Source organism: Nerophis lumbriciformis, linkage group LG03 (assembly GCF_033978685.3).
Source record: "Nerophis lumbriciformis linkage group LG03, RoL_Nlum_v2.1, whole genome shotgun sequence".
In the NCBI taxonomy this organism is placed as follows: Eukaryota; Metazoa; Chordata; class Actinopteri; order Syngnathiformes; family Syngnathidae; genus Nerophis; species Nerophis lumbriciformis.
The window spans coordinates 3656628-3667500 of NC_084550.2; the positions used below are offsets into that span (position 1 = coordinate 3656628).

Sequence of the window (10873 nt, forward strand, 5' to 3'; positions counted from 1 at the left end):
TCCGCCCTGACAGCTCCGCACCCCTGCTATAGATAATAAAAAATTAAATGTGATACATCCATGGATAAAAAGCAGAGCCTGGCGACGCATGCGCTTTTATCATAACTCTCTCTCTCTCTCTCTGTCTCTGCCCCTCCCTCACTAATGCTGCTGCGCGCACAATTTGTTTTGTTTTTAACCCTTTCTTAACCCTGAACGTACATTGAAAATACACGCAACCCTAACTCAAAATGCCGGACATTTGAGGCATTTAAGAAACTCCGCCCTGACAGCTCCGCACCCCTGCTATAGATAATAAAAAATTAAATGTGATACATCTATGAATAAAAAGCAGAGCCTGGCGACGCATGCGCGTTTATCATAATTCTCTCTCTCTCTCTGTCTCTGCCCCTCCCTCACCAATGCTGCTGCGCGCACAATTTGTTTTGTTTTTAACCCTTTCTTAACCCTGAACGTACATTGAAAATACACGCAACCCTAACTCAAAATGCCGGACATTTGAGGCATTTAAGAAACTCCGCCCTGACAGCTCCGCACCCCTGCTATAGATAATAAAAAATTAAATGTGATACATCTATGGATAAAAAGCAGAGCCTGGCGACGCATGCGCGTTTATCATAATTCTCTCTCTCTCTCTGTCTCTGCCCCTCCCTCACTAATGCTGCTGCGCGCACAATTTGTTTTGTTTTTAACCCTTTCTTAACCCTGAACGTACATTGAAAATACACGCAACCCTAACTCAAAATGCCGGACATTTGAGGCATTTAAGAAACTCCGCCCTGACAGCTCCGCACCCCTGCTATAGATAATAAAAAATTAAATGTGATACATCTATGAATAAAAAGCAGAGCCTGGCGACGCATGCGCGTTTATCATAACTCTCTCTCTCTCTCTGTCTCTGCCCCTCCCTCACCAATGCTGCTGCGCGCACAATTTGTTTTGTTTTTAACCCTTTCTTAACCCTGAACGTACATTGAAAATACACGCAACCCTAACTCAAAATGCCGGACATTTGAGGCATTTAAGAAACTCCGCCCTGACAGCTCCGCACCCCTGCTATAGATAATAAAAAATTAAATGTGATACATCCATGGATAAAAAGCAGAGCCTGGCGACGCATGCGCGTTTATCATAACTCTCTCTCTCTCTCTGTCTCTGCCCCTCCCTCACCAATGCTGCTGCGCGCACAATTTGTTTTGTTTTTAACCCTTTCTTAACCCTGAACGTACATTGAAAATACACGCAACCCTAACTCAAAATGCCGGACATTTGAGGCATTTAAGAAACTCCGCCCTGACAGCTCCGCACCCCTGCTATAGATAATAAAAAATTAAATGTGATAAATCTATGGATAAAAAGCAGAGCCTGGCGACGCATGCGCGTTTATCATAACTCTCTCTCTCTCTCTGTCTCTGCCCCTCCCTCACTAATGCTGCTGCGCGCACAATTTGTTTTGTTTTTAACCCTTTCTTAACCCTGAACGTACATTGAAAATACACGCAACCCTAACTCAAAATGCCGGACATTTGAGGCATTTAAGAATCTCCGCCCTGACAGCTCCGCACCCCTGCTATAGATAATAAAAAATTAAATGTGATAAATCTATGGATAAAAAGCAGAGCCTGGCGACGCATGCGCGTTTATCATAACTCTCTCTCTCTCTCTGTCTCTGCCCCTCCCTCACTAATGCTGCTGCGCGCACAATTTGTTTTGTTTTTAACCCTTTCTTAACCCTGAACGTACATTGAAAATACACGCAACCCTAACTCAAAATGCCGGACATTTGAGGCATTTAAGAAACTCCGCCCTGACAGCTCCGCACCCCTGCTATAGATAATAAAAAATTAAATGTGATAAATCTATGGATAAAAAGCAGAGCCTGGCGACGCATGCGCGTTTATCATAACTCTCTCTCTCTCTCTGTCTCTGCCCCTCCCTCACTAATGCTGCTGCGCGCACAATTTGTTTTGTTTTTAACCCTTTCTTAACCCTGAACGTACATTGAAAATACACGCAACCCTAACTCAAAATGCCGGACATTTGAGGCATTTAAGAATCTCCGCCCTGACAGCTCCGCACCCCTGCTATAGATAATAAAAAATTAAATGTGATAAATCTATGGATAAAAAGCAGAGCCTGGCGACGCATGCGCGTTTATCATAACTCTCTCTCTCTCTCTGTCTCTGCCCCTCCCTCACTAATGCTGCTGCGCGCACAATTTGTTTTGTTTTTAACCCTTTCTTAACCCTGAACGTACATTGAAAATACACGCAACCCTAACTCAAAATGCCGGACATTTGAGGCATTTAAGAAACTCTGCCCTGACAGCTCCGCACCCCTGCTATAGATAATAAAAAATTAAATGTGATACATCTATGGATAAAAAGCAGAGCCTGGCGACGCACGCACGTTTATCATAACTCTCTCTCTCTCTCTGTCTCTGCCCCTCCCTCACCAATGCTGCTGCGCGCACAATTTGTTTTGTTTTTAACCCTTTCTTAACCCTGAACGTACATTGAAAATACACGCAAGCCTAACTCAAAATGCCGGACATTTGAGGCATTTAAGAAACTCCGCCCTGACAGCTCCGCACCCCTGCTATAGATAATAAAAAATTAAATGTGATAAATCTATGGATAAAAAGCAGAGCCTGGCGACGCATGCGCTTTTATCATAACTCTCTCTCTCTCTCTCTGTCTCTGCCCCTCCCTCACTAATGCTGCTGCGCGCACAATTTGTTTTGTTTTTAACCCTTTCTTAACCCTGAACGTACATTGAAAATACACGCAACCCTAACTCAAAATGCCGGACATTTGAGGCATTTAAGAAACTCCGCCCTGACAGCTCCGCACCCCTGCTATAGATAATAAAAAATTAAATGTGATACATCTATGGATAAAAAGCAGAGCCTGGCGACGCATGCGCGTTTATCATAATTCTCTCTCTCTCTCTGTCTCTGCCCCTCCCTCACCAATGCTGCTGTTTGTTTTGTTTTTAACCCCTTTTTAACCCTGAACGTACATTGAAAATATATGCAACCCTAACTCAAAATGCCGGACATTTGAGACATTTAAGAAACTCCGCCCTGACAGCTCCGCAAAAGAGGACATGTCCGGTGAAAAGAGGACTTATGGTCAGTCTATCCTAGCCCGTTAGCTGCTAGCATGCCGTGTGTTGTGCATCGGTGTGCATTGTTTACACAACGTGTGTTGCGCTACTTAATATGTCTGTGTGGAAACTCGTTCGGTACACCTCCGAACCGAACCCCCCGTACCGAAACGGTTCAATACAAATACACGTACCGTTACACCCCTAGTGTGTAACCATGGATGTAATTTGGGGGAGGAAAGACATTTTTCAAAAGACAGTTTTGTCCCCTGCACTTTTTAACCGTACAAAAGTAATGTTGCGCTATTGAGTGGAGACAAGTCAAACACTTGTGCCAGGCGGAAAACTTCCGTTCAGACTGAAGCCTGGCCCTTTAAACCGCCCACAAGCTCATTGATTAGGTTTTTTGGCGCTGCATTCTTGCCAAGGTGACACTGACGGACAGCACGCGGCAGCTGACCTTTCAGCGGTCAGATGCCGGATACATGTAAGAACGAGTTGCGATCATTCACAGGATAGAGATATTTCGGATAGAAATTATTTAAAAGCAGTTGACGTTAAACACAGAGTACTGCAACATTCTGATACTACATAAAACACAAAAATCCAAAAATAAATTGCCAGTCTACAGATGATCTGCAAAGGAAGTGTTACGAATATATGCGCTGAAACAAAAATGATCGCTTTTTTAAACACAGCTTTTGTAATATTACGGGTGTTGTTTCCAGTAAATTGTACCGGGCCAGGAATAGAGTGGCTGGAGGGTTTTTTTTGTGAAGCAAAAATAGCACACAAAAAGGTCATTACTGACACCTAGTGGCACCTAATGCTTAATAAACCATTTTACTTCTGCCAGGAGGTTATGGCATTTAGGTAGTTGAGTTTGAGTTTATTTCGAACATGCAAGCATACAACATGATGCATCACAATTTCCAGCGTCTCTTAAAAAGTTAGTTACCGTATTTTTCGGAGTATAAGTCGCACCTGCCGAAAATGCATAATAAAAAAGGAAAAAAACATACAGGTAAAAGCCAGTAAATTAGAATATTTTGAAAAACTTGATTTATTTCAGTAATTGCATTCAAAAGGTGTAACTTGTACATTATATTTATTCATTGCACACAGACTGATGCATTCAAATGTTTATTTCATTTAATTTTGATGATTTGAAGTGGCAACAAATGAAAATCCAAAATTCCGTGTGTCACAAAATTAGAATATTACTTAAGGCTAATACAAAAAAGGGATTTTTAGAAATGTTGGCCAACTGAAAAGTATGAAAATGAAAAATATGAGCATGTACAATACTCAATACTTGGTTGGAGCTCCTTTTGCCTCAATTACTGCGTTAATGCGGCGTGGCATGGAGTCCATGAGTTTCTGGCACTGCTCAGGTGTTATGAGAGCCCAGGTTGCTCTGATAGTGGCCTTCAACTCTTCTGCGTTTTTGGGTCTGGCATTCTGCATCTTCCTTTTCACAATACCCCACAGATTTTCTATGGGGCTAAGGTCAGGGGAGTTGGCGGGCCAATTTAGAACAGAAATACCATGGTCCGTAAACCAGGCACGGGTAGATTTTGCGCTGTGTGCAGGCGCCAAGTCCTGTTGGAACTTGAAATCTCCATCTCCATAGAGCAGGTCAGCAGCAGGAAGCATGAAGTGCTCTAAAACTTGCTGGTAGACTGCTGCGTTGACCCTGGATCTCAGGAAACAGAGTGGACCGACACCAGCTGGACTGCTGCTGAGTGGTCCAAAGTCATGTTTTCTGACGAAAGCAAATTTTGCATTTCCTTTGGAAATCGAGGTCCCAGAGTCTGGAGGAAGACAGGAGAGGCACAGGATCCACGTTGCCTGAAGTCTAGTGTAAAGTTTCCACCATCTGTGATGGTTTGGGGTGCCATGTCATCTGCTGGTGTCGGTCCACTCTGTTTCCTGAGATCCAGGGTCAACGCAGCCGTCTACCAGCAAGTTTTAGAGCACTTCATGCTTCCTGCTGCTGACCTGCTCTATGGAGATGGAGATTTCAAGTTCCAACAGGACTTGGCGCCTGCACACAGCGCAAAATCTACCCGTGCCTGGTTTACGGACCATGGTATTTCTGTTCTAAATTGGCCCGCCAACTCCCCTGACCTTAGCCCCATAGAAAATCTGTGGGGTATTGTGAAAAGGAAGATGCAGAATGCCAGACCCAAAAACGCAGAAGAGTTGAAGGCCACTATCAGAGCAACCTGGGCTCTCATAACACCTGAGCAGTGCCAGAAACTCATCGACTCCATGCCACGCCGCATTAACGCAGTAATTGAGGCAAAAGGAGCTCCAACCAAGTATTGAGTATTGTACATGCTCATATTTTTCATTTTCATACTTTTCAGTTGGCCAACATTTCTAAAAATCCCTTTTTTGTATTAGCCTTACACAATATTCTAATTTTGTGACACACGGAATTTTGGATTTTCATTTGTTGCCACTTCAAATCATCAAAATTAAATGAAATAAACATTTGAATGCATCAGTCTGTGTGCAATGAATAAATATAATGTACAAGTTACACCTTTTGAATGCAATTACTGAAATAAATCAAGTTTTTCAAAATATTCTAATTTACTGGCTTTTACCTGTATATAAGTCGCACTGGAGCCCGGCCAAACTATGAAAAAAAACTGTGACTTATAGTCCGAAAAATACGGTAGTTAGTTAGTTAGCAAAGTAACTCAAGTTATGGGCGGATTCTCATAAAATTTTCAGGAAATGTCCAAAACGAGAGCGTTTGGGCCTGATCCAGATAATTCTGACTACGTTACCTTAAGTTTAAATGACAATGTGTGTGTACGCTAGCAAAGACAGCAAATGACTTACAAGAGGATTCACACCGTTTCTTTAATTCCGCCATTGATAGCTCAAAAAGTTATGGGTGTATTTTGTTTAAACCTTTTTGGAAATAAATTGGGTAAGAAAGAAGTAGTTACATTTTGAGACTGATTCGGATCACCGTCTGGATTCAGGACTTTATTATTGGGAGGTAGGGCCGAGTGGAGGTCTGCTTTTTGTGTGCTTTTCTAGTTTTATTTAATGGATATTAAAATCATAAATACCGTATTTTCCGGAGTATAAGTCGCTCCGGAGTATAAGTCGCATTGGCCGAAAATGTATAATAAAGAAGGAAAAAAACATATAAGTCGCACTGGAGTATAAGTCGCATTTTTTTGGGAAATGTATTTGATAAAAGCCAACAGCAAGAATAGACATTTGAAAGGCAATTTAAAATAAATAAAGAATAGTGAACAACAGGCTGAATAAGTGTACGTTATATGAGGCATAAATAACCAACTGGTATGTTAACGTAACATATTATGGTAAGAGTCATTCAAATAACTATAACATATAGAACATGCTATACGTTTACCAAACAATCTGTCACTCTTAATCGCTAAATCCCATGAAATCTTATACGTCTAGTCTCTTACGTGAATGAGATCAATAATTAGGGCCCGCATGGCCCATTGTATAAGGGAGTCCTTATGCAATGGGACATAAGGACCTATTGAATTTGTAAGGTTTTATTATTCTTTATTCTTCCGCCGCCACATTAAACTGTAATTTGACCCACTTAACATGCTTCAAAACTCACCATATTTGACCCACACATCAGGACCTGCGAAAATTGCCTTTTTTTAAAAAAAACGAACCACAAAACTCAAAATTGCGCTCTAGCGCCCCCTAGGGGAAAAAAAACTAGACTGCCTGTAACTCCCACTAGGAAGGTCGGAGAGACCTCTATGTAGGTCTGGCTTACACCTACATTTCATAATTGTACATCCTCGGGCAAAAATCAACAGGAAGTTGGCAATTCCCCCTTCAAGACAAAAACGTACTAAAAACAGTCACTTTTGCCTCTTTGAGCTGTAATTTGACCCCCTTAACATGCTTCAAAACTCACCGAACTGAACACACACATCAGGACTGGCAAAAATTGCGATCTAATAAAAAAACCTAACCCCAAATTTAAAAATTGCGCTCTAGAGCAATTTTTGAATAAAACGGAGAAAAAACTGCTCCTCGGAAGAAAAAAATGACAAAACTGCCTGTAACTCCCACCGGGAAGGTCGGAGATACATGAAACAAAAGCCTCTCCGTAGGTCTCACTTAGACCTACATTTCATAAATTGACAACCCCCAGCAAAAATCTACAGGAAGTTTGCTATTCCCCCTTCAAAACACATTTTTTGTAAAAACCGGTCACCTTCCTTCAAAAACGATCTCCTCTGAGCGCGTTTGTCGTTTCGCCTTCAAACTAACACAGGAGAGAGATTGAACCCTTGTGATTACAATGACAGAAGCGCTTTTTTTTTCTAACTGCTCCGGTTTTGATTTTATGACCCTTCAAAGACCCGCTGCGCTGCTGTTTTTTTAAGATGGCTGCTTAAAAGCAGGAAGCACCAACGTGCCCACACAATGCAGACAAGGTAGGTACACTAGACAAAAGTCTTGGGACACTTCAGACTAAAAGTAGACAAAAGTATTGGGACACTTATGACGATCACTGGACAAAAGTATTGGGACATTTAGGACTAGCACCTGCCAAATATGCGGGCCCGACCAATGCTGCTTGCAGCTTTAATATTATTTGATATTTTACGCTAATGTGTTAATCATTTCTCACATAAGTCGCTCCTGAGTATAAAGTCGCACCCCCGGCTGCGACTTACAGTCTGAAAAATACGGTACCAAACATTTTATAGTATCTATTATATTTAATATTTTGAGTAAAAAGTGTGTCCTGTGTGGGTTATGTGGTCTTGGATATGTCCGTTTTTTTTTCTCTGTACTTTCAAATGTTTAAAAATAGACAAATGAGGGTCGACATTTCAAATGTATTTATTTTTTTAATATATGTTTTGTAATATGTATCTTTTAGGCCAACATCTAGCAAGATTGCAGTTTGGAGGAGCATGGCCTGGGCAATGGGAGAACTGCGAGTCCTCCAGGGGAGCGTCTGGTGCAAGCGTGATTAATTGTATACCGTCTAGGAGGGCAAGGAACAAAGGTAAAGGTGGTCTTACAGTATGTGGTCATCACAGACCCTGCAAGTGTTTCATCACAGGAAGTACCGTATTTTCCGCACCATAAGGCGCCCTGGGTTAAAAGCCGCGCCTTCAATGAACGGCATATTTCAAAACTTTGTCCACCTATAAGCCGCCCGGTGTTGTAAGCCGCATCTAACTGCGCTAAAGGAATGTCAAAAAAACAGTCAGATAGGTCAGTCAAACTTTAATAATATATTAAAAACCAGCGTTCTAACAACTCTGTTCACTCCCAAAATGTACGCAAATGTGCAATCACAAACATACGTATATCAACATGGACAGAGCTGCGTGAAAAAAGCCACCCGGCCTCTTCGCGTAAACTTAAACTTACCTTAACCACTCGCTCATCTTTTCTTCATCCATCCCTTCGAGTTAGCTTTTTATGATGACGCCGGCTGGAAGGGTCTCTTTTGGCAAGGTCTTCCTTTTGAATATCACCATGGGTGGAAGTTTCTGGCCATTAGCATGGCAAGCTAGAACCACAGTGAAGGATGACTTCTCATTCCCTGTGGTGCGAATATTCACCGTACGTGCTCCCGTTGTATCCACAGTGCGTTTCACAGGAATATCAGTTGCTGTGAAATAGTAATCCGTGTGCGGATGGAGAGATTGCGTCTTTTCATGAACCGGATCCCTGACGCTTAGTAGGAGCCATTTTGTGGTCTTTACAGATGTAAACACACAAAGGAAATGAAACGTACGGTATATCCGCGCGCTTTTTCTTCTTCTACGCGGGCGGGTGGTTGCTTACAGTAGAAGAAGAAGCGCTTCCTGTTCTATGGGGGCGGTTGCTTGCGTAGAAGAAGAAGCGCTTCCTGTTCTATCGGGAAAAAAGATGGCGGCTGTTTACCGAAGTTGCGAGATCGGAACTTTATGAAAATGAATCGTAATATTAATCCATATATAAAGCGCACCGGGTTAAAAGCCGCACTGTCAGCTTTTGAGTAAATTTGTGGTTTTTAGGTGCGGCTAATAGTGCGGAAAATACGGTAGTAGTTCATCGATCAATTCACCCGACAACAGACTGATGATTCAAAGAGCATTTTTTTTTTTCCCTGTCCTCAACCTTTTGCAGGCTCCCAAATCCAAAGCAAGCACAAGTGGAGCGAGGCGGAGGTCCACGCCGTGGAGAGACATATGATGCCCTTAATCTGTGGCCACAAGGTGCCGCAGAAAGAGGACTGCATCCGGTGTCTCAACGCTGAGCCGCAAGCACTGGGGACGCGCTCGTGGAAGGGCGTCAAGGACTACGTCAGGAACAGGATCACCGCCCTGAAAAGACAACAGCGCTCATAGCTGAGTGAGAACGGCGGAAGGGACTTGGAGCTGCAGCACCCTGTGTATATCTGGACACATTTAGTTTTTACGGCTTGCTCTTCCCGCATATTTAAACGTGTGTTTGTTCTTTGTTGTGCCATTCCAGACACAACATTCCTAAACGGTATTGTTTTGGCACTGTACTTCACAGCATATATTTCTTCTTTGTCAAGTCAAGTCTCATTAGAAAAAGAGGAGGCACAATTAAATGTAGTTTTTAAAAGGACCATAATCATGAATAACGTGTAAAATTGTTTTCAAAGAACCACTTTTGTATTCTGAATTGTCTTTAACGCGTCATTTCGCCTTTTATTTTGAAGGGATGCCCAGAAATCCATTTTCCTGCCGAGAGCAAGCATGATGCTAGCAATGTCGGATGCTAGCCTCGGTTTCGTGGTTTCGTTGAAAAGTGATATTTGTCTATTTATTTTAACTCGAACGTAAAGAGTCCTCGTAGTTGACTGACGTGAAACTCTGCCGGTGTTTGTGCTTCAGTACCCGGGGTTGGTGACAGGAATCTCGGCACGCCATGACTGCTACTTCCGCTGTTACTAGCCAAAGGTATGCTATCGTTATCGTACCCGAAAAAAACAACTATTTTACATTTTATTAGGATTCATTTTCAGGTTTTTATTATTTGAAGCAAACTGCTGCTGAAGTGCTTCTGTTCCTTTGATTTATGTTAGAAAGAAAATTGTGTTTATTTTATTGACCCCGCCTGTAATGAGATCGCGACCAATCAAATGCGCGATAGTGGATGATGGACGTCCCCACAGCCAATCAGAGCCGAACACCCTTCCCACAGTGGGCGGGCCCAAGTGGCTTCCACACCCCTCTCTGCAGTCCTCTCCCCGGTTTCCAGCATCTCAACCTGGGCTCGCCCTCTGACCAGACACCGCCGTGTCCGCCACCCGGGCAAACGTCACCATGGTCCCCTTACAGCTGTCACCCGGGAGCATGTGGCTCCATCCTCTCGCCGCCTTACGTACATGGAACTCAGTCACCGCCTTACACCCCAGGTATGCTGTCTTTATTTGGGGCAATCCCTTAAGGTACAAATGCACAATTCAATGCAATGTGTGTTTTTTTTGTCACATTTCAGGGGCCATACCCCAATTTGTCCCCGATGCACAGGAAAGGAGCACAGTGCAGCAGGTTGGCAAACAAGTCCTGATTATAATAATGAGTTTGATTGTACCCACAAACACATAATGTTAAGCTACCGTTCTTGTGATCAACACCTACAAGTCACTGTTGTGCAAATTCTAAGAGCACTAATACCCAGAGGTGGGTAGAGTAGCCAGAAATTGTACTCAAGTAAGAGTACTGTTACTTTAGAGATTTATTACTCAAGTAAAAGTAAG

The 10873-nt window shown here is 42.7% G+C and overlaps 2 protein-coding genes across 2 annotated transcripts in view; both read left to right on the forward strand.

Annotated features, from left to right (window-relative positions):
- Positions 1-9774, forward strand: part of LOC133577913 (uncharacterized) — a 42903-nt gene extending 33129 nt beyond the window's left edge. Inside the window, exons 11-12 of the mRNA XM_061932042.1 lie at positions 8024-8152; positions 9268-9774. Coding sequence (XP_061788026.1) covers positions 8024-8152; positions 9268-9488 — 350 coding nt within the window. The 3' untranslated portion in view covers positions 9489-9774. The remainder of the gene's footprint in view (positions 1-8023; positions 8153-9267) is intronic.
- A 132-nt stretch (positions 9775-9906) lies between these two features.
- LOC133577918 (protein transport protein Sec24C) overlaps positions 9907-10873 on the forward strand; it is a 55410-nt gene continuing 54443 nt past the window's right edge. Inside the window, exons 1-2 of the mRNA XM_061932056.1 lie at positions 9907-10528; positions 10612-10664. Of these exons, the coding sequence (XP_061788040.1) occupies positions 10267-10528; positions 10612-10664 (315 nt within the window). The 5' untranslated portion in view covers positions 9907-10266. The remainder of the gene's footprint in view (positions 10529-10611; positions 10665-10873) is intronic.